At 35.7% G+C, this 25,013-nt stretch overlaps 2 protein-coding genes across 3 annotated transcripts in view; one reads left to right on the top strand and one right to left on the bottom strand.

Annotated features, from left to right (window-relative positions):
* The first annotated feature begins 1,180 nt into the window (after nt 1-1,180).
* On the top strand, nt 1,181-16,116 carry LOC114245932 (LMBR1 domain-containing protein 2 homolog). 2 transcript variants are annotated; one of them, XM_028178251.2, is made up of 10 exons: nt 1,181-1,785; nt 2,131-2,318; nt 4,503-4,881; nt 6,490-6,660; nt 7,851-8,028; nt 8,642-8,823; nt 9,473-9,712; nt 10,522-10,723; nt 12,036-12,137; nt 13,694-16,116. In XM_028178251.2, the coding sequence occupies exons 1-10, from the start codon at nt 1,612-1,614 to the stop codon at nt 13,930-13,932; spliced, it is 2,055 nt and encodes a 684-aa protein (XP_028034052.2). In that variant the 5' UTR covers nt 1,181-1,611; the 3' UTR covers nt 13,933-16,116. The 2 variants fall into 2 exon arrangements, with proteins under 2 accessions (XP_028034052.2, XP_028034053.2); XM_028178252.2 differs by having other exon boundaries at nt 13,727-15,609.
* Nucleotides 16,117-18,314: 2,198 nt separating this feature from the next.
* The window catches only part of LOC114245909 (proteasome adapter and scaffold protein ECM29), a 44,877-nt gene continuing 38,178 nt past the window's right edge, over nt 18,315-25,013 (bottom strand). The window contains exons 35-38 of the mRNA XM_089736630.1: nt 23,403-23,633; nt 21,146-21,217; nt 20,333-20,445; nt 18,315-18,884 (exon numbers count right to left, since the gene is read on the bottom strand). Coding sequence (XP_089592756.1) covers nt 18,861-18,884; nt 20,333-20,445; nt 21,146-21,217; nt 23,403-23,633 — 440 coding nt within the window. The 3' untranslated portion in view covers nt 18,315-18,860. The remainder of the gene's footprint in view (nt 18,885-20,332; nt 20,446-21,145; nt 21,218-23,402; nt 23,634-25,013) is intronic.

Genomic DNA, 25,013 nt, shown 5'->3' with positions numbered 1-25,013 from the left:
ATTTGATTTTTCAATTTCGCCTTTAAAGCTATTACTTTAAGATTCAGATTTAGAAACACACATGTACATTAAATATACACTTCATAATAATATGTGTACATTAAATAATGCATCAGAGTCGGATGTATTTAAAGGTCACATTAGTTTGAGTTCAAGACAAGGAGCCATGAGTACAACGATTTTTCGTTTTTTTTATTGCTTTAATGGGTGGACGAGCTCACAGCCCACCTGATGTTAAGTGGTTACTGGAGCCCATCTACAACGTAAATGCGCCAGCCACCTTGAGATATAAGTTCTAAGGTCTCAGTATAGTTACAACAGCTGCCCCCCTTCAAACCGAAACGCATTACTGCTTCACACAGAAATAGGCAGGTGGTGGTACCTACCCGTGCGGACTCACAAGAGGTCCTACCACCAGTAATTACGCAAATTAAAATTTTTGCGGGTTTGATTTTTGTTACACGATGTTATTCCTTCGCTGTGGAAGTCAATCGTGAACATTCGTCAAGTACGTATTTCATTAGAAAATCTAATCTCTAATCCCGCATGCGGGTACCAAACCCGCATGCGGGATTAGAGCACCGCTGCATCGCTAGATACGAATGCACCGGACGTCTTATTCTTTAGGCCACAACGACTTCATTCGTCGACTTCGTTCCATGATATTCCATGATTTTCATTACATGATAATTTCTAGCAGGAAACCCCTAACACAAACGGCATTGAAGAACTTTTTTTTCAAATAAAGAATATTAAAAACTTATTCACGCAATATTTTTCTCTATATCTATTTTGTATGTTTAATTAACATTGATGTGCAGACAAGTTAAACAGCTCACACTTGGTTTATACGCAACAATTATCAGAACTCGTTGACACCTCATGTTGAGCGTCCGTGATCACTCTGAAACATAAAGTCAAAACCTTATTGTATTAGGATAACAATGGGTTATAACAGTAGTAAGGGGAGCCAACTTAAGGGTGATCATTTGTTTAATTAATTATAATAAATATTATAATAAAATAAATAAATAAAAGACGAACAAACAATTTTTACATTCAAACATTAACGAACAAACGACGGACAAATAATCAAAAATAAAATAAAACCGAAAATAAAAAAGGGAGCCAAATTCAGTAAACCACAGCTGAGCTGTCACCAATAAAGTATTTTATCTATGACTACCACATAGATTACGCTTTGAGAAATGTTTAATACAGACTAGTGACTACATTTAATGGTAAATTGATGATATCACAAGTCAATAGTTATTATTTAATTTTTCTGCGACCAAAAAATAAACAGTAATTGATTTTACAAGTTTACCGAAAACAATGTATTCGTGGCAAATGTTTTTTATTTAAAAAATATGTCCGAAGAGAACAAAACGACGAATAATAAAATTGTTGATTTCGATCCTATTTTACCCGATTCTGGGCTTCTTTTCTACGAAGAATGTCCATCTGAGTACGAAATAGAACGGCCTAAATTGTTGCCTTTGAAATCTAATACTCAAATACGTTTCGAGAAGTTACAGCACGAAGCTGCGAACGTTTGGAGAGAACAACAAAGAACAGCTAAGAGTGGAAAATTGAAGACATCAAATTAAAATGGTTTACACGTTGTTCGTGGTCGAAATAATATCGGCGTTCGTGCTCGCCGCGACGCTTTTGTACCGATATGGAGATTGTTATAGAAATCACATATTGGTGACAGTGTCAGTGCTAACAGCATGGTACTTTTCTTTTGTTATTATGTTCCTCTTGCCATTGGACGTGACGTCGGTAAGACCCAATAACATAATTTTCAAAATTAATAAATTTTTATTTATTGTGTTTTTGCTTATTTATTTATTTATTCAATTTAATGCACATAAGTACAATGACGGACTTAACGCCTGAGGCATTCTCTACCAGTCAACCAAGGGTGGTGTAGAGAATCCTGTGGTAAGTGCATAACTTAATGTGAAACAACCAAACTACATTAAACAAACACACTCGTCGTTCATTTCATTATTTCACAAAATAAGTCACTCACTTTGAGGTTTTGTGATCTCTCTTTCATTGATTAATTTAAATATATGCCTAATCACATAAATAGTTGTTAAAATGTCTAAATTTTTTTTCTAGACTGTTTACCGTCAATGTCTAGAAGATAACTCCACAATTGCAATAGCAGAAAGAGCTGTAATTAACAATGTATCATCTACAACAATTCCACCCATTGTGCCATGTCAGGAACCTTGGAGCTACGTACATAAGGAAGTTTTTACTAATCTGTGGAGGGTTGTTTATTGGACGTCACAATGTCTGACTTGGTGAGGAACCACACTTTTTTCATAACTGGTTTACATTATAAATAGTGAATTTTTAAGTGATAAGACATGTTCAGGACCCGCCTAGCACTGAGCATAATTTGAGATAAGCCGTAGAACTCACACTGCATCAATTATAGGTATCTAACCCTTTACACCATTAAGCTTGACTAGTTCTAAGTCTAGTGACAAGAAGCTAAGACTGGTTCATTGTAGAAATAGTATAATAATGGTAAAAGCACTCTCATCATGCTTGAGTAAAAAATAATTTAACTTCTAAACAAATTCCTATTTACTATTTCAATTACCTGGTGGCCCACAGTTTAGTATCTCTAACTGCTGGACCAAGAGTTGTGTCTTAGATTCTCACTTCAGGCCAACATTAATGATATAAACAGATTTTTTTCCTCTGAATCTGAGTATTTAATATTTAAATATAGTTGACAAAGTTTAAATAGAAAAGCAGACTTTTATTTATTTATCACATAGATGGGTGGATGAGCTCAGAGCCCACCTGGTGTTAAGTGGTTACCGAAGCCCATAGACATGTACAATGTAAATGATGCCACCCTTGAGATATGAGACCTAAGGTCTTAGTATAGTTACAACGCCCGCCCAACCCTTAAAACCGAAACGCATTACTGATTCTCGGCAGAAATAGACAGGGTGGTAGTACCCATATGAACGGACTCACAAGAGGTCCTACCACCCGTAATTACGGAAATTATAATTTTGTGGGTTTAAATTTGATTACACAATGTTTTTTATTCACTGTGGAAGCCAATTGTGAACATTTGTTAAGTACCTCATTAGAAAAATTGGTACCCGGCTGAGGGATTTGAACACCGTTGCATTGCTCGACACGAATGCACCAGATGTTTTATCGTTTAGGCACTTCACCTTCAGACTGGCATAAAGTTCTTGAAATAACTACTTCAATAAATTCTTTAATAATATGTTGGTAATTATTATGGCATAATGTCGTTCTTACATAATGTATTTACGTACATACATTCATAATGACTTATATAATGTATTTACATACATTCATGAACAGTAAATTACAGTGTGAAATGTTTTAATGACAAACTATATCAATCCTATTCTGTGTTATATTGTTTTATTATTACTATTATTATTATGTCAATTGTATTTTTAATTGAACCTTGAAGAAATGTGACTCAATATAAACAATATAACACAAAGGTAAGATATTACAGGCATAAGCCCTCAGGTGTCTACAATTTTTATACAGATTTCATTTCCATGATTCATGTATTTAGGCAATTCAGGCAAATGTTAACTATTTTAATGTATGGATCTAATAAATCGGAGTTTTTATTACTACATTTTATTAAAATATTATGAACCTAATTAGTTACTTTAATTAAGACAAAACATTTCACCAACAACATTTCACCTTCATGATGACAAATCATACAATTTCAGTCATAGGAGTCAGTAATAGTTTCAATGTAAGTGTTAGTGAGTACATACATTATCAGTAAATCTATTTTTTTCATATTAAAAATTATTAGAAAACGCTTGCCCTACATTTAATTGAACATCAAATTGGTTTCTTTAGTTATCCAACATATCAGTATAAAATATATCTATTAGTTAAATGATATAGTGTTATCAAAACAAACATTATTTCATTTACCTTTTGGCAATTGTAAATAAATTGATAACAGATATCAACATGTGTGAATCTTAATGTTTTTTGTATGACACGGTTTTGAAATTAGTCTATATTTTATTTATTTATGAATCTTGTTAGCAACATGTAGAGATTTTCTTCACTCTATCATGAATTATGTGAACATGAAATATTTTTATACAAATTTATTTGGTACATTTTCTTTTGCATTTGATTGGATATTTCTCTATAATATGGAAGTATTGAATAACTTGAATTGCTATTGATTGCTCATACTATAAATCCCATTAATATACAAAATTTGTTCATAATACTTTGTTTTATGTACTATTATTGAGAATGAATTCTACTCCAAGTAAATCAAAGAGTCAAAATAGTAATTATGTGCTTGTATGTATGTGCCAAAAATATAAAACTATTCAATTAATTCTCGAATGATGTTTGCATTACAAATCCTTGACTATTAATGTTACTATTACGCCTTAAACCATATGATTTATGGAATTTAATTTCATTAAATTTTCCAGGTTAATAATGCCGATGATGCAGTCGTACAGTAAAGCAGGTGACTTTACAGTGAAAGGAAAACTAAAATCTGCATTAGTTGACAACGCCATATACTATGGCTCGTATCTACTGATATGTGGCATTCTCCTCATATACATTGCCTTGAAACCGGGCGTATCATTAGACGGTGCGAAAATAAAAGCAATAGCTTCATCCGCAAGTAACACTTGGGGTCTTTTCTTATTGATTTTGCTACTCGGATATGCTTTAGTTGAGGTACCGAGAAATTTATGGAATAACTCAAAAAAGAATTATACATTGACATACAGTTATTTCAAAATAGCAAAACTTAGTACGGACAAGTGTGAAGCTGAGGAAACTGTAGATGATATATTAGATGTAAGTAATTTTACAGAAGTTTTTTTTTATTTGCCTAAAACATATGCAGATTTCCATGCTTCAAAAAAACATAGAAATGCAGACTGATGATAGTGGTGTAATATCATTGGCATGATCTGAGCCCGCGACCACTAACCTGGTTATTCTGCCACTAAGCAGATATGCGTTCTGATATGAAATATACAATACAAAAGCTACCTAGTCCTTATATCTCAAGGTAGAGTATTGACGTAAGCTATGCCCTGTGGATTCTGGTAATCAGTTAACAACAGATGCTTCATGAGCTAGCTTTTCCAATATCTAAAAAAACGAATCTATTATTCCATAATGATATTACATTATGATATATATTTATAACCATTTCAGTATCAGGAACTTGTTTTTTGTATTATTGTAAATTAAGCTCCCCCTGCTAAACAAACTCCAATTATTTTTTCTATGGAAATATTAATAATAATAATCATCATAAAAAATTATTTACTACTCTCTTAATCTTATTTACTAAACTCTTAAATCATGATCTCGAATACTATTTACATATTAGCTGACCCGGCAGACTTCGTAATGCCTCAATCGATAAATAAGAGAACTAAACTTTTGTATAAAATAAACTTAGAACTAACAAAAGGAATGTCTGAACAATCAAAAAAAAACAAACATAAACAAAATTGTTAAATTTATTCAATTCCGAGCATTTTCATATTTATCTACCTTTTAAACCTTCTCTGGACTTCGACAAATAATTCAAGACCAAAATTAGCCAAATCGGTCCAGCCGTTCTCGAGTTTTAGCGAGACTAACGAACAGCAATTCATTTATATATATATATATATATATATATATATATATATATAGATTTAACAAATTGAGAGATTACACAGATGGTATCAACAATATAATATTTACCAATGATCCTCACACTAGGCACAGTCTGTATCGTGAGGACCAAAATACGATTTACTATGTATATAATGGACCTCAAAACGACATCACTATCTATCTATATATATTAATACGTGAAGCAAAAACTTTGTATCCCTTTTTACGAAAATTGCGCGGACGGAGGAGTATGAAATTTTCCACACTTATAGAGAATATAAAGAAGAAGTGCACAATGCTAATTTTTTTTATATATAGCATAAAAGATACATTAATTCAATAAAGAAACATTACACACACTACATACCATGTATTTGACGCACACACGCATGCATACTATTTATTGTCAAACTTTTGTTCTTGACGTCTGTTGTCAAATTGAGAATAGATTAAATATTGTTTGTCTTTGTTAATATTTTTTATAATATAGTCTTGGCGAAATATGTTATTATAGAAGTATAAAATACAGTCATAATGGTGTACAAACTTACAATTCCAATTAATTATAGTCGAATCTCGACTACTGCGGGACCTCTAGTTATTAACAATTATTTAAAAAAAATTATAATAATAATAGTGATGTCGTTTTGAGGTCAGAAGAATTTTGAAGAGTTTTGAGAATGAATCGACCACAAAACGACATAACTATTATTAATAATTATTAGATGTAGCAAAATCGATTCTTGTATTAAGCGCAACAATGGATGATTGACACATGTTAAATTTCAGAGTTTAAGTGCAATAACGGCGGCTGTGGGTCCGGGGCATCCTCTGCACCGCCACGTGGAGACCATCGTGCAGAAGCTCCCTGTACAGCTGCGCGACCGGATGACGTCACGCCCACCACCCGAGCGCCCCGCCTCGCCCTCCCTCAAGTCTCTAGTCAATTTGCATAAGAAGGTAATTTCACCGATTTCTAACTATACTTGAGACCCTAGAACTTTACCTCAGGATGGGTGGCGCATTTACGTTATAGATGTCTATGGGCTCCAGTAACCACTTAACACCAGGTGGGCTGTGAGATCGTCCACCCATATAAGCAATAAATAAAAAATAAAAAACTATTTTAATTGCTGTAGATTCATTGCTTTTTCTTTTTTTTATTGCCCTTGTAGGCATACGAGCATACGGCCCACCTGATGGTGAGTGGTTACCGTCGCCCATGGACTTCAGCAATGCTAGGGGCAGAGCCAAGCCGCTGCCTATCGTTTAATACTCTCCACAAGCCTCGTTTGAAGAAGGACATGTCATAGCGCTCGGGAAACACCGCGGAACCCTTTAGTTAAAACGTGTTATGTGTGTGTGTCAATAAACGGTGAACGCAACGCTGTCTATTATGTACTAGTGGAGAACGCGGAAAAAATCAATTTCTGGCTTGTTTTGGACTAATTAATTTCATTTTAACAATTTCGGTGGGACACTTGAAAGAATTCGCTGTAAACAGTGGAAACTGGTCCTCATATGTTGAGAGATTGAAAATGTAATTTTTGGTGAATAAAGTGACTATTACGTTCTCTATTACGTACTAAAACGAAAAAAAGTACATATTTATAGTGAAGCCTTTAAAGTTTTTATGAGTGTTACACATTGTACTATCGCAAACATTGACTGGTAGTTCAGGATTTTATAACCAGCACATCACCACAGTTAGGCACCACCACTCTGTCACGAATCAATCATCCAATCCAGTTCCGGCAACTATTTATAAAACAATTAATCTGCGGTCTCGTTCAACCATAGAGACAATTTTTTTTTTATTAATACTAAACAAGTAATAAAGGATTGTGTGGTTTTATGAAACCACGGTAAAAGTGAAACTTTTTTCACATTATAGACATTAAACTCTGACAAACAACATTTACATTAAACACTGACAAAAAGCGTGGAGCACAAATGAGTAATAGTCTATACACTACACGGTCAGCTGCTGCGAACTATAGGCGCCGCCATATTGACCGTGGCTGCTCTGGCGAGCGCCTTTCACTTTATCCCTAATCCGCGGCCGACCGTCACGCGACATGCAACACACAGACGAAAAAGTTTGAGACAATGTAATAAAAGTTTCACTTAATGAATAATATAATTGGCAGACAATCAAAGCGCTTCACGTCCTCCAACGCACGGAGACACAGTGGGGCCTCTCACTGGAGCGTATATTCCACCTGGAGGACGTGGCCTCCAACCAGCGCCTGCCGGACAAGAGATTCCAACATTTCTTTCCCACACCGCGACCGAAACTACAGCGAATATTATACCCGCCCATTTTAGGTAACCGAACTATATTTCTTCATATTAAGAGAACTGCACAAGTGTGAAGACGTGCCGTGGCCATGTCATGCAATTTAATTGTAACGAAAAATGACCCTAATATTGAACATATTGTTATATTTTACAAAGATAGAGAGACCCGCTCCGGCACGAAAGTCGAAACCGAACTGGATCCGTTGGCTTTTTACTTAATGTCTGAGGGAAGTGGGGCGGAAATTATGTGCCAGTGCTAATTGAAGTCAGTTTTTTTTTTTTTTTAATACTTTATATCCGATCTGATCTTCAAATACCGTCGTTTTTAAAGAAATAAATTACGACTATTAAAACATTATTCACCACATAAACTGAAAGTCGACTGAAACGTCACTTTGAGTATAATGTTTTTGAAAATTTCGATGAAACCCTAGATTGATTAACTATATTAAACAATTCATAAACAAGAAGAGACGGCAAGCGGGCTGAAAAGTTCTCGACTGGCAACTGAGAACTGGAAAACGCAGCTAAGGCAGCTTCCCCCGAGGTTGGGGGAGACCTATGTCTCGCAGTGGACATCTTTGGACTGATCATGATCATGGCTATGATGAAAACATAAATTTTCTATATCTCTTCTCAGAATGGTACTGGGAGTGCTTCCTCAAGCAATATTTCCTTAAGGGCATGGCAATAATCACCGGCATAATGTCCGTGGCGGTGGTCTGGTCCGAAATGACGTTCTTCTGCAAGAAACCAGTCCTGTCAGTGTTCGCTAACGTGGTCATAGCAGCTGGAGAGACTTATAACTATGCAGCTATTGTGGTCAGTATTAAGCTATTGCATAGCTTTTATCGCGGACTTTGAACGTGGCGATCGCATCAAGAAATTCCGTAACGAAAATAAAACCTAACACCCCCCACTCCGCCTAACATGTAGCTCACGTTCAATACATTCACGTTGCGCTTGTGTAGTCTTTGTGTATAAGCGCGCGGCGTGACGTCGCACTGCATGCGCATCATGAAAAGTCTGCCCATCTCTCTCGCGCGCGGTCTTGCTTATGAGTGTGAAAGGGACAGTTAATGTTTTGCTTTTGTTAATGTTTATAAATATAGCGTGGTCTTATTTTATTATTGTTTTAATATTAAATTCTTATTGTCTAGTTATAATTGCATAAGTTGATAAAAAATGTTATGCAATAGCTTTACCGCAGCAGTCCCCGAGTGTCACACGTGTTTTTTTTTTATGTTACTAAATTAATATAAATTTCTGTCTTTATAATGAATACATTTATATCCACATGTTCAAGTGTATTATAAATATTACGGGAGAACGAGATATAATACTTCTAAGGGTTTCACATCTACCCCGTGTGTACTGCACACAAATGGTTTTGTTCAAAGAACCTGCTCTAATCATAGAGAGATAAAATACACATTCATATGTATTAATAAAATTATTTCCAATTTTCCAGACAATATCGACCGTAGTGATAGCGTACATGTTCTACTGCGCGTACTCCACGGTGCTGAAGATCAGACTGCTGAACTTGTATTACCTGGCGCCTCATCATCAGACTAACGAATACAGTTTGATATTCTCCGGGATGATGGTCTGCAGGCTAACGCCGGCCATGTGCTTGAACTTTCTCAGTCTGATCCATATGGATTCTCATGTTATTAAGGAAAGAGTCATGGAAACTTCATATACACAGGTGAGATAATACGAGAGAAGAATAAGTGCACATTATTGCACTAGACGGTTGAACGGTATACAGTCTACCAGATGCTGAGTGGTTGCCAAAGGTCAACGGAAGTCTCAGTGGTATTGTATAACGACTGCCTCGCCCTACAACATCAGAACACTTGACTGCTCCGACACAGAAATAGTTTCGTGGTCACCCTTACGGTTATTGAGTGTGGCCATACTACTGCAAGTCCTTGTTGAGTTCTCATTCATTGGAAACTATTGGAACTAGTTTATTTTTATCTAATATCTACATGTAAGAGGCGGCGTTTCAATCGATGAATTAAAATATTTTATCTGTTGAGCTATGGCTTTTTAACCTAGCCAATGTCTTCTAAGTCGGTCTCTTCATTGCTGAAGGTCGTGTCTAATTTGAAATGTGGACTACTCGATGCACAATGCTTCCCCATGTCTTTCTGTCCTCAGCGGTCTTTATAGCCTCGGTTATTGGCAGGCCGGTGAGCGTCTTTACCAGATCAGACCAGCGGGTAGGTGAGCATCCGCGTGATCTCCCGTCAACCTGACCAACTACCATCAGCTAATGTCTCGGCCAACACCAGCCAATGCCTAATATCACTAAATACAAAAAAAATACAAAAAAAAGAAAGAGGCAAAAGGAGGTGGCTCAGCTAATGCTGTTCAAGGTCGACAAATCTAACAGCGCTGATTTTCAGTCACCCCCCAGTTTCAGTCATTACTTACTTACTATTTACTTATCACTATATTTACCTCAACCCAGGAAGTCTTTATAAACTAACCCAGTAATTTAATCAACAGATAATGGGTCACATGGATGTATTGGGCATCATAGCGGAGGGCTTCAACATTTACTTCCCCATGTTGGTGGTTTTGCTGTGCCTGGCGACGTATCTGTCCCTGGGCAGCCGCGTCCTCACGCTGTGCGGCTTCCAGCAGTTCGTGGGCGACGATGAGCTAACAACGGATCTGGTGGATGAAGGAAGGGAGATCGTGAAGCGAGGTGCGTATCAAGGAAGGTTAAGCTACAGCTCCCGAAACGATGCAGCGGCTTTAATCTAGTGCAGCGGTCGGGAAACCGTGGGCTGAATTACCCCAAATGGGGTAAAATGAAATTCGGAGGGGGGGGAGGGGAGGGGATAAAAATGAAACTTTCCCGAATTTTTACCCAAAAAAAAAACGTTTCAATTAAAAAAAGGTTTTTTTTTTTTATGGGGGCTATATATAAAATATAAACTAGTTTTTTCTTCTAATCATAATAAAAGAAAAATATCATGTGAATTATAAAATAACAAGAAATGATCATTTATTTATATTTTCTGTAGGTGCGATTTTTTATCCTCAACTGTATATTACATATATTACTATTATTACCGTTATGTGGACCGTTTATTTTGAAAGTGGTGTAAATCCATTTTCTTTTGTTTCGAGAAAATTAAAAGTATATTTGTTGATTTAAAAATACAGGCAAATCATATGAGGTCTGGCTATGCCATCTACCTCTGTCAATTGGACTTACACCACTTTCATAATCGATGATTATGCAATTTCATTTACCGACCGATTTTAAGTTGTACAAAACATGGGATTTTTTTGAGAAATTAAACACGGACTAGTTATACATAAAAAATTTACATTAAATTAAGCATGAATTACGTGATAGCTCATTTTTCTCAAAAATGGACTTACACCACTTTCAAAATAAACGGTCCATGTATTACTAGGTATTACATTGATAAATTGAATAAATGAAGTTTAAATTAAATTTTTAGTTATTATATTGGTTAGTTAATATTATTTATAAAGATGCTAGAAAGAAGCGATTTGGTTTTTCTTTCTGTTCTTCGCCATGGGGTAATTAATATCAACTGACACAAAAATATTTTGGGGTAATAATTAAAAAAGTTCCCCGATCGCTGATCTAGTGTCTCAAATTTAGTAATGACAATTCACTATGAGCTCCGGACTCCGCTCAGCATCAGATGCCGTATGTCCGCCGTATGATAGTATGTCCGCCTCGGCTAAAAACACAATACGTCGTTGTGAAACCAAAATCTGCTATGTGTACTTTTTGAGATTTTTACTTTTTGACTTTTTCGTATAGCTTATAGCCCTATATCTACCGTATAAAAAAAAACTGTTAAGTTTTTAATAGCTTTAATATTTATCTATAGCTTTCATTTGTTATAGTTCTTAAAAATTCACCTTCATATAAAATTTTATACGAAAATGTTTTTACTCGTTAATTTAAAATAAAGTTTTTGAACATGGTTTGACAGTGACGAATAGTTGTTAATACGTTATATTAATTGTAGAAAAACGCAAGCGGCAACGCGCCGAGGAGTCCATGAGCCGACGACGCGACTACAGCGAGAGGTTCACGAAGTACCGCACCAACAGGGACACCAATGATGGAGGTAACACGAATACACTTTAACTTTACTGGTGGTAGGACCTCTTGTGAGTCCGCGCGGGTAGGTACCACCACCCTGCCTATTTCTGCCGTAAAGTAGTAATGCGTTTCGGCTTGAGGGGTGGGGCAGCCGTTGTAACTATAGTTGAGACCTTAGAACTTATATCTCAAGGGGGGTGGCGCATTTACGTTGTGGATGTCTATGGGCTCCAGTAACCACTTAACAGCTTGAATTATTTGTGGAAGTCCAGAGAAGGTTTAAAAGGTAGATGAATATGAAAATGCTCGGAATTAAATAAAAATAACAATTTTGTTTTCCCTTTGATGTGTCCCCCGCCGGACGGACCCCTTTTGTTTGTTTTAAGTTTATTTTATACAAAAATTTAGGTCTTTTATTTATCGGTTGAGGCACTACGAAGTCTGCCGGGTCAGCTAATAATAAATATAATATTTTATTCTTTTTCCAAAAATATATTAGTAGAGAAATTAGTCAAAATCAACTAATTCTCGACCTTGTATAACATTAAATAGAGTGCAAAATAATCATAAAAATTTAACAAGTTTCAAAAGTATGTAAAGAAAAACCTTTTTTATGCAATTTTTGACACTTTTTAGTATTTAGAAAAATATTTTTTAGATAGATTGACTGAACTGTCTGTCATTGAGCAATAAGAGGAGTTCAGTTTTACTTAATTCAATAATACTTTTATAAAATAATAATTTAAAAAAGAAAAAAGGCTTTAAATTTCGTTTTCTTATTATATAGAAAAAACAACTTTGTTCAACCATTTTAGAATATTCCATATTATTATAAGTAGGTATTTAAGAATAATATTCATGTGAATGTATAATTTGCTACCTTTTTACTCTTAGAGAACAAAATACTACACTGATAAAAACGACGAAATCGTAAATATTAAATCTTACTGGTAGTAGGAAGTGTTGTGAGTCCGCACGGGTAGGTATGTTTGAAGGGTGGGGCAGCCGTTGTAACTATACTGAGACCTAAGAACTGACATCTCAAGGTGGGCGGCGGCATTTACGATGTAGATGTCTATGGGCTCCAGGAACCACTTAGCACCAGGTGGGCTGTGAGCTCTTCCACCCAACTAAGCAATAAAAAAAAAACAATCTATAACAGACATCGGTCACGTTCTGTTCGTGACATTACTAATATCGTCTTCTCGCGTTAAAACTGTATAATCTGAAAACTTACTAATTTTACACGAGAGTGTTTTAAAGATTTAGTAATATTTTTAATATTTGCAACATTTATTTTTTATTTTTTACCAGTCACATTATATTATGTCTTTTAAAGGAAGATAAAATTATGTACCGTAACGTCGTATTAATTTTGTTAATAGTAGTCAAAACATAGGTAAAAAAAAAAAAAAAAAAACTAAACTACCCTCTTTTGACAGTATTAATGAGAAAAATACTGGTGGATACCAAATTTTTTTACGCATATTAGCTCAATTTCGAATACTTTCGGAAATTGTACACTTTTAATGCGAAAAGGCGATATATCGGCAGTTATTGTGCATCTCGGTCACATTCCAGCCCGCACCGGGCTGCTGCACGACGTGGACACAGAGTACTACGCCGGGCCGGACCGCAGCAGCGCCGCCGTGCCGGACTACGAGCGCGCGGAGATGCCCTACAACCGCTCCGACTTGACGCTGGAAGACGAGATCGAGCATCGGTTCGGGGACAGCGCCCTGCCCACCGTGCGAACTGAGTACAACGGTAGGCGGGATAAAATGACAATGCCTCCCAGGGGCTTGTTTGACGATGTTTAAGTGCAATATAAAGCGCCCTGTAAACGATCAAACTATTTGTAGGCAGCGGCTTGGCTCTGCCCCTGGCATTGCTGAAGTCCATGGGCGACGGTAACCACTCACCATTAGGTGGGCCGTATGATCGTCTGCCTAAAAGGGCAATAAAAAAAAACAGTATGCAGCTTTGTTTGTGTTTGATGAGTTTGATGGAAATCTTGATTGACGGCGTGTTCGACAAACAAGTTTGAACGTGTATAGGGGTGTTTGTCAAACAAGATCTCAGATTCCTCGACACGACGCCTTGTTACGGCAAGGAGACAACTGAATCTACGGGCAAGTTAACCAACTCGTTTGATATTTGGTTTGATCGTTTATAGGGCGCTTTAGGTTATACAAAATAAATATTGCATCAGTACGAACAGAAGTGAAACTTCCTGGACAGAGAAGGAGCTGTTTTCCGTCCTTTTCGTGACAGAAATCTGGCACTCAAATTTATTTTTGGTTACGTAATCACGTCGCGCTTAATAATGTCGCTTCAAAATAGGGATGTAGGTTGTTGCTAACAATCGATAAACATCGACGTTGGTTGATTATTACAGAGTTTAAGGAAATCTTTTTTTTTTGCGAATAAAAAAAACAATCGACCTTCGACAATGTTTTTTTACTTAGTGTTAGCCCCTTCCGTTGATCAGCTTCAAGTATTTCGTCTTATCGTAAAGCTATATTTAGTAAAATATGGCATGACGATTTCGTTATTTTACATACAGTTTTTCATAAATGCGAATTAAATTGTTTTATCTAATAATTACTGGAGTGATAAAACAGACTTCGCTTTTCTAAGTATATAACCTTCATATTTGATAATGAAACAACTAGGTCATCTATAAAATACGTAGGTACAAATAGAAGGGCGACTTAAGAAAACTGAATAGAAAACCATGCAGCTCATAAATAAATAATATTTATGTTCGTTATTCAAAGTCCCGTCCTAGCGAAGCCGCAAAAAAAAACCCTCAAGTAAATATTTATTCGAACCAATATTGAAATAAAACATTAAACTATTAACGTTTCTATTATTTGTCGTAAGGGCTTACTTGTGGGAATATGTGTAGTTATACTGACGTAATATTTGTTGGGGGGTCAAAGTAAGCGAGGGTAGCTAATGTCAAGTCCATATTTCTCGCGACGTGTTTTATGAACGACCCTTTGCGTCGATAACGAGGCTTGTGGAGAGTATTAAGCGGTAGACAGCGGCTTGGCTCTGCCCCTAGCATCGCTGAAGTCCATGGGCGACGGTAACCACTCACCATCAGGTGGGCTGTATGCTCGTCTGCCTGCAAGGGCAATAAAAAATAAATAAAAAAATTACAAAAAATGGTATCGTACTGGGAATTTCAGCGTGGTGCCTGAAATTCAATTTGTTTTTTAATAAAATAATTGTGATTATACTAAAGATAGAATAAATAAATTAAAAAAAAAACAAGTTTAGCTCATTATGTAAAAGAAGCAGTTAGGAAGAATTAGAATAAGCTATGTGTAGATATATATTAGAATAGCTCTGTATCATAAATGTAAAGGAGAAACCCCATTTTGGGCCTAAGCGTTACACGAATGGGATATGTACCAAAAAATTCGTCTATTTTGCTTGATTAACCTATTGAAATCTTAGCTTCATTGACAATGGCCAAGTGTAGAAAATAAGTTGAATTCAATTTTTTATTTTAAACAATCTTTGTAAACATCTGCAACACTTATTTCAATATACGTAACTAGCTCCACAAACGTGCGGATTAGAATTAGAGCATCCATAAAATAGGATCGATTTAGTGGAAATCGAGTGTAAAAAATAATTAATACTCTTTTGCTTTAGGATAAATGACTGTTTTTACAGGTATTTTAATCAATGTAAATAGAGTATGGCCATCGAATCGTGACACAACTACTTACAATGGCGGCAATTCAAAATATCTACAACTGACAACAATAAATATAGCATGAAAGGGTAGTTTTGCATTTTTATATTAATGTGACTATGTCATAGAAAAATACAAATGTCAATCAAATCGTGTTATGTTATCTTTAATATTGCCAACTGAAGATATTTTGGATTGCCGCTATTTAGTTGTGCCATGATTCGCTGGCCAGACTGTAAACTTAATCCCATTGAATAACGTAACGTGAAGCACCAAAATCTACTAACAAAAATCATTAAAAGAAATAAATAACTGTGCCATTTAGTTATGACACGAAATCTTGTCGGCAACTGCGGCAATTCAAAATATTTTCAACTGGCAACCTTAAATTAGCATGAAAAAGTCGATTTGGTACTTTGAGTTTTTCTATGGTGTAGTTATATTATTAATTTTACTGGTGGTAGGATCTCTTGTGAGTCCGCATCTCCCGCCCGCCTATTTTTTCCGTAAAGCAGTAACGCGTTTCGGTTTGAAGGGCGGGGCAGCCGTTGTAACTATACTGAGACCTTAGAACTTATATCTCAAGGTGGGTGGCGCATTTACGTCGTAGATGTCTATGGGCTCCAGTAACCACTTAACTTCAGGTGGGCTGTGAGCTCGTCGATGGGTATCTAAGCAATAAAAAATAAAAATAAAAAAGGCATAAAATAAAATGAAATGAAATGTGATGAGATAATATGGGAGCACGTAATGATTTATATTTTATATAAAAAAGTTATCATATAAATATAGTTTTTCATATAAAAAAGTTTTCATTAAAATTAAAATAAGACTGACCTAAAGGTCTTAGTTACCAGGTCATAAAATCCCCTAAAAAATCATTTCGTGCGCAGCGCGTATCGCATGACGTTGACGTTTTTAATTTTTTGCTTTCGTTCGTTTTCGTAAACAACCTAACACGCGATTTCTCGTAACAGGTTCCATTTTTATTTTAAAGCAACCTGTTGCTGCAACAGGTTTCGTAAAAATTACTCATCTTTAGTAGGAAACAGCCTCAAAAATATCGTTTTTATTAAAATATCTCGAACAATAAACATAACCTAAAATGTAAACATTGTCTGATTTTACCAATTTGGCCATTGCTGGGAGACCTGAAAATTGGGCTCATGAAACCTTCTTAGGTATTGTAACTTATGCCCAAATTCTAGCAGTGTAACGCCAGGCCCAAGTTTGTATGGATTTCGGGTTTGTCCTTTTGTATTTATTTAACATTATAATAACTGAATGAGCAAAAATTATATTCTATAAGTTTTATGTGATATGAGTTTTTTGTGTACAAAATGTATGTTATGTTTATACTTCATTGTAAATATAAATTAATAATTTAAATTTATTTAATTATAAAATACCCTTATTTATGGTGAGAATTAAGAGTTGTTTATTAAATATGAACAAATGTGCGGCGATTTGGGATTTAGTGATTTTGGCCGCAACTCGTCAGCCTTAGAGTCGGCTGTCGTTTTAGTCATTATGAATGACATTTTTAGAGTTCGATACATCAGGTGACTAGTTATTTGTATCCATCCCACGTGGGTTTGACAAGATTAAAAAAATAACATCTTTAATTATTATTATAACGCCTTCGAATAATGTGTCATTTTCAAACTATGTATATTAATCTACAAAAAATATTAATTTATTATATACGCCGATAATACAATACATGTATGTGTTTGTAACTTGTGATTATGTTTACTTTTAAAAAAATCGCTTAATTTACTGATCCGAATGTATTTTTTTAAGTTTCTTGTAGTGTCTACTAAAATCTTTGGATAGATTATTTCATTAAATCTTATTCTGAATATTGTCGCATAGATTACTTACAATAATACATTACTAACTACAATTATTAATGACCAATTTGAAAATTTTAAAATTTACCATTACTTATTATTTATTCTACACCTATAATATCGGGATATTGTAGAAAATAATAATTAATTAAATCCTAATCTAAAAAACCTATAGAAAGTATATTCCAACAGTATTTTTGTTCACCAACATTGTTCTTGAAAACCGATTCAACTTAACGACCGGAAAAGAATATATATTTATAAAACAGTTTAAGTGACGGCTCAAGGATTAAACAGTTAGGAGGACGCACGCGGCCCTCCCTCATCCGCCAGTGTTCTATACATTAATTGCGAAATCATAAAATTTTAAATCTAAAGAAAATATTGATTAGAGGCAAATACGTAAATACACAATTTACATGATACAATTTAATATTAAAATGCGTATAAATAGTCAATTTGTATAAGTCATGCGTGGTATATTTATACACATATAACTCCATAAAGATTAGTACAGGCAAAAGCAGAGACAAATAAATATGTCTTTTTCGACGTAAGGTTTATAAAGTGGACCTGCGCTTAATCTAAACCGCTGTGAAAACTCCAAAATTATTTATAGATTGATTAAAACACACACTCTAAATTGTATTCACGTTTATTTGGCTAGAGATTAATACACTTTTACAATTTATATGTAGACTTAGATTTCATTCTGGTATCTATTTTCTATGCATTTTAATTTTCTTATTGAAATGTAGTTGTTTCTCGTTCCACTGTTAATTATTATTAGCTGAATGATGATGGCGATTATTTGAAATTCATGGCAACTAGGTTATTTCTTAAACAATCACTTAACTTCTTAAAAGTAATTATTTTATTACTTACTAGAGTTTATGAATAGATTTTAAACATTACCATAAAGTTTGTGCAATGATTTTAAGAGATGTAATGTAGAAAAAACAATGTTTTGTAAATTAGTTAATCATATTATACGAATTGTTTTTCACTAAAATTTGTTGTGCTTTGGCACGTTTGTTTCATTCCATAGGTTTATTTAATAAATGCTGATGTGAATATGTTAATATTATAATGAACTTTTATTTTACTAAACTCAATATTTCAAATTAATCATACAAAACCTTTTTATTGAAAATCCAAAAGCGTACAGTCAATGTAAAATCTACTAAGGCCAGTTTTCCAGAAGAACCTGCGAATTAAATTCAATAATATTTAATACATAATAAAATCAATTCAATAAACAGATTTGTTTTTTTAAATAATTTACTGATCATAAATGAATTTATCAATTTGGAGCTATCCAGTATTACCGCCATTATTAGGGCGTCGTATGAACGTTACATTATCAACAAAACATTTGCACAAGACAAGTCTATTAACTGAAGTAGTAGTGGCCTGAAAGGTAAGATTTCCGGTACATTCATATCAAGCGATGAGACCATGCCGATGTTCAAAACCCGCAGCCAAATACCAATTTTTCACGAATGAGTTTCACGGTGAAAGAATAACCTCGTCTAATAAAAAACCAAAGCTCCAAAACTTATTTGCCACGAGTTTAAGAAGTTTTAATGCGGTTTATTGAGGTGGTAGCGCGTCTTGTGAGTCCGTGCGGGTAGGAACAAATCTTATTTCTGCCGCGAAGCACTAATTTGTTTCGATTTGAATGCTGAGCAGTTGTACTACCGTCCCGTGACTTCGAATTCATGACTCCAAGTGGATGGCGACACTGCACTATTGATATCAACGGGTTCCGTTAACTACTTAACACAAGGTAACAACGTGAGCTCGTTCATCCATTTAAGCAATATAAATTATAAATATGATTAATTTGGAAACTTTTTTAATGGCCATAAGAGTAATTAAAGGATCAAATCTATAGTTGTATTCTGTAAAAATAATTAGACTTTATTGTATTACAGTAGTATTTTGTAAAAAATATTAAAGACAATTAGAATTAAACAATAGACGGACTACAGGCACTTGATCGTTGTGGAAATGTTTTGTTTTTTGTTAGTACCTACATCTTCTCCTAAGCATATTCCTCAGCTCTGCGTTTCAGTAAACATAAAACATAACAATTACTTCACATAATTAATAGATACAATATCAAACCGTATATTCCTTGTCTTATACTCTCATCTGTCAGACACATTTCATCGTGATTTTGTTGTTCATACTACACTTGCACTCTTTTGCATAACATCAAAATTGCACCGAACGCATTCTCACGAAAATTCATTTGCATACAATGTTTAAATCTTTAGGGGGGCGGGCAAACCCCGTTTGCACCGAGAGGGCTCATTGCCCTCGACACCGGTGTTGTCCACGGGCACCTGCCGCACATTACCCCGTACTCATATTGGGGCCTACAGTTGAGGTCACGTGTCCTCTTTCTGACCTTCGAATATATGACGAGTGCGGCTCGAGGACTATAACTTGAACCTCCGAGTCCTCATCAATCACAGACGTACATACGAAAGTATTCCGGCACAATACAGTTCCCTCGTCACATAAAAGATCAATACACACATCCATATTACAATAAAGGTACATACATACGTTTTTACTAAACAAACTACATTCATCACTGAAACCGATTGATATCGTATTTTTACATTTAATCTATTTAAAATGAACCTTAATACTGTCGGCATTGGTTCTGATTTCGTGTGATGAATCCTTCGATAGATTTTTCGAGTAGTTCTGGTATATTTTCCTTAGCCTATTGAGTTCTTCGGGTTTTTTGAGATCTAAACAAAATAAATACCGTTATACGCACACGCATAAAATGCAGAATGTTTATCGTAGTGCGAGTCGTGGGTTCAATTCCAGTGAAATATGCCTATTTCCTTCAGATTGACAAATTGATGGTTTGAATTAATTGTTTTTTTTTTAATGTAAGTATATATGGGGAATACGTCTAGTTATCTTTATCAGTTATCTTACTGGTGGTAGGACCTCTTGCGAGTCCACACGAGTAGGTACCACCACCCTGCCTATTTCTGCCGTGAAGCAGTAATGCGTTTCGGTTTGCAGGGCGGGGCAGCCGTTGTAACTATACGGAGACTTTAGAACTTATATCTCAAGATGGGTGGCCGCATTTACATTGTAGATGTCTATGGGCTCCAGTAAGTACTGAAGACCAGGTGGGCTGTTGAGCTCGTCCACCCATCTAAACAATAAAAAATAAAAACCAAAGTTTTTCACCTCTCGAAATAGTAAAATCGTTTCGTTTTTTTAATTCGGTGAACAATCCACCTGGTGTGACCTAGTTACCACAGTCTATTCAATGTGAATGTTTAGTCTATGTGAATGCCCCCACTCACTTTGAGACATGATCTCTAAGTATCAATTATTTTGCAATTAGATTGCATTTATTTCCAATGACATAGTCCATTGTTGCATTTAGGCCGTTTTCTCGTCGGCGTTCTCCGAAATACTCACACATACCTTTTAATTGTTTGATAAGTATTTCCATAATTTTAAGGGCGTCCCGTCGATGGCGAACCTGGTTGATGTTTGCTGAAACAAAATGGAGAGATTTAATAATCCTCCTCCTCCTCGCGTCGTTTCCTCACTGCTGAGGGTCGTGACCATCATATTTCGACAGGATTTTACTTCTTGTAATGTCCCTCCAGCGACTCCGATCATTGGCCGCATGTAGGGCCAGATTTAATGATATAAAGTACATAATACTCAAAACCCACAGATGACGCGTTTTTTTCCCCTACCTAAGCTGATAGCCTTGATAGGCTTATTTCAGCGTAAACTTAACCAGTGGGTGAGCTCACGGGGCTCAAACCTGACGACGTTGCTAACATGAACCCAAGCAAGAGCCGTGCTTCGCAGAATCTACCACCGGATCGGAAACGCGACCCACTGAGAAGATCCGGCGAGAAGCTCAGTGGGCTGTGTCTATGGATTAATTTACTCATCGAGTCCTTCGTCGCAAGCGACGGGTTCGACCACGGAATAGATAAATAAGGTTGGAAAGGCCTTTGCTCTAATTTTGTATTAGAACCAGTGTCGCCGCTTCATCCCCACTATTTTAATTTCTACACATACACACACTGTGATTACAAGTATGTCGCACACAACAATAACATCCACACATAAATCTCAGGACAGATATTCGTTCGCAAACTAGCACAAAACACCCGTTAGCATACACACTCACACACGCAAAAAGGCAATAAAAATGTTCATACACGCTAGTGCTTGATAAAATCGATATTCTTTATCGATAAATTATCTGATGAATGAATGGAGAAAATGAAACATGAAATAAATATTGAAAAAAAAAACTATTTTACTTTTATTAATTACAAATAGTCACTGTCGCTGGAATAAAACGTATTTGTTAAGCAGTTGGCGCTTGCTATTAATTGCGAATGAATTTTTCAAAACTAAGTGTATTCTGATTTTTTTATGGTAAAATCATTTTCAGTAAAATGTTTAGAGCAAATAGTACTCGTCTTTGTCTCCAGTTTCCTCTACCTGTCACGTCAATCCATTGTTCCCTGGCGTTAGGTTCTTTAGGAAACCTAAAATTTTTTATTTACTGCTTAAGTCAAATGGCATTTTACTTAGATTTTAATACGTTTTAGACAATATAGTAAATACCCGTAAATGAGAGGTCTACATGTCCCTTTATATTATACCTTCACTTTAATTCAATGATAATAATTCAATAATAATAATACATATTTATTTTACTCAAAATACGTCTCACTAAGATTAAACTAGGTATCATTAATTAAATATAAAATAATGCAAAAATTATCCATGTCAAATGTAAATATAGTCGAGAATTCTGTCGATGATTTTATTTCACCACATGGTCACCTCACTATCGACAAACTGCACCACGGCCAATCAGGGCAAAGGCCGAAATTTCAAAGATTGAAGTATAGAGAACGCAATGCATGTAGTACATTGGAAGCTGACTTGGTCATTGCGTTCATTGTGCGAGTACACATCGCGCAATGTATGCTATTTATAACTTGCTGCAATAATATTGTTAATGTTTGGAATTTCATAATGCTCAGTATATTTTTATGTTTTAGACAAATAATATTGTAATTAAATGGTAATTTCGACTTACCGATCGAAAGATATACCTCCTCGCTCTATACTTGAGGTCTGATTTTTTGTTTTACAAGTTATAATTGCACAACACGGCACTATAAAGCGGATATCTGTTCGCCAAAGTAGTCCGAAGCGCACTAAACGCGGTGAATGAAAGAATCGGTCGAGTTATGTTTGTACAATCATAACTGTGGCACGCTTGCCCCGCCTACATTACCATTCCAACCTTATTTATCTATTCCGTGGGTTCGACGACAACGATGACCGGTAAGCGTAATAGCGTAGTAGTGATTGTATCAAGACTTACTATAATTTACTGGTGGCAGGACCTCTTGAGTCCACACGGGTAGGTACCACCACCCTGCCTATTTCTGCCGTGAAGCAGTAATGCGTTTCGGCTTGAGGTGTGGGGGAGCCGTTCTAACTATACTGAGACTTAAGAACTTATATCTTAAGGTGGGTGTCGCATTTACGTTGTAGATGTCTATGGGCTCCAGTAACCACTTAACACCAGGTGGGCTGTGAGATCGTTCATCCATATAAGCAATAAAAAAAATTTGAAACTTAAATTGTCTGTCACAATGATTCTTCACAATAGGTTCGTAATATGTCAGCTCACTGAGAGTGTGGTCGATGACAGCGCCGACGTGTCCGATGACGGCGCTGACTGCCTTGTCGCGGTCGGCGGGCGTGACGTCATCGGCGTCGGTGTCCATGGGCTCGTTGCCGTTCAGCACGACGAGCCGCTCCACCACGTAGTTGATGGACATCAGTATGGACAGCTGGGTGGAGCGCGAGCACGAGGGGAACGTTGACGAACAATGCTCGAAGAATTCGTTTTGATATTTCTCTGTGAATGTACAATTAATTTCCATAGAACATGTCGTCAGATTTGCTTACGGTTTAATACACTTTTTGTATACTTCGAAATTATGTTAAAACTAACATGCGATTATATCGTAATGTTCTCGTTTCTCTGTTGAAATAATTACAATGATTACATCTGATAGTTAGACAAAAAAGTGCAATTATTATCTGTTCTTTACGTGAGAATAAATAAATGTATGCGATATGCAACGCTATTCGATATGTAATAACCTCCAAATTGTCCCAGTATAGACGACGAGAAACCGAACAGGTATTATTTTCAAAATGCCGCGAAAGTTTATTAAACTTTAGTTCAACTCAAACTCATTACGTATGACGTCACTATGGGCTACACTACAAGGCAAAAGTAGATTACAGATTCAGATACAGCAATTACGTAGAGAGCGTGGCAGCGTGCGTTGAGATTTAGCTTGACGTCAAAAATGGAGTAAAATGTGAGAATTATAAGACTTTATTTGATGGTTTCTAAAATAAATCAATTGTATGTGATATGTGTTAGCAGCGCCATCTAGACAAGCTTCGGATATGTTGCCGATCGAGAGATATACAACGCACCAACGCATAAGCAAAAGTTTTATAAAAATAGTGATAAAATAATCGTTTTGCTTTAATAAAAATCGCCTACTACTATAAATAGTTTGTTATCGCGTAACAATAATATTGCAGCTACGCCTGGAAGGATAGCTAAGCTCGCGGCCTCAATCTGAGAGAATTTGTTAACACTAGTCCTAGCATGGATAAGCAGATCTACTACCGGATCGGAATCGCGACTCACTGAGAAGATCCGGCGAGAAACTCAACGGGGTCAACGTACTTTGAGCCCGATCGAAAATCTATTTTATTTCTTGAGTCGTAGAGACGATACCATTATTATTAATTAAGTAAATAGTTTATACAGAAAAAATGGTGCGCGTGCAACTTGGTGCACGTGAATAAAGTGAAACTTCTTTTTCGATGTGTAGTATTGTGGTTTTCTCCATTATTCCTCCTTAAATCATATTGCTCTTGTAATAAATAGCGCGGTGTATAAAAGATGCGACATCTTCAACATTTATATTATATTGTTACCGAGTCCAGGCAACCCCCGACCGAGAGCCAGCGCTAAAACTATAAAAACGATCCCTTGCTGCGCCTTTGCCTCTTTTTTGTGCGTGGCGTTCGTGTGTGCGCTTCTTGTTGAAACATGTTTGTGACTTGTGTAATTTTAACAGTTTTCGTTAATAGTAAATTGAAATCATTTTGTTAGAAGTTTTGTTAATTCAGTGAAATATAATTAGGCCAGTTCTGTGTTATTTATTTCTTTTTGTTAACTACCTCACTTCTGGTCGATAATAATATATAT

The sequence above is a fragment of the Bombyx mandarina genome, chromosome 22, assembly GCF_030267445.1.
Source record: "Bombyx mandarina strain Sakado chromosome 22, ASM3026744v2".
NCBI classification, from domain to species: Eukaryota; Metazoa; Arthropoda; class Insecta; order Lepidoptera; family Bombycidae; genus Bombyx; species Bombyx mandarina.
The sequence above is the reverse complement of the archived record's forward strand: the minus strand, read 5'-3'. Positions and strand labels throughout refer to the sequence as shown.

Coding starts and splice junctions, on each gene's coding strand:
- LOC114245932 (XM_028178251.2), top strand. CDS start 1,612: ATGGTTTACACGTTGTTCGTGGTCGAAATAATATCGGCGTTCGTGCTC. Junction 1,786..2,130: donor TGCCATTGGACGTGACGTCG/GTAAGACCCAAT, acceptor TTTTTTTTCTAG/ACTGTTTACCGTCAATGTCT. Junction 8,029..8,641: donor ATTATACCCGCCCATTTTAG/GTAACCGAACTA, acceptor ATCTCTTCTCAG/AATGGTACTGGGAGTGCTTC.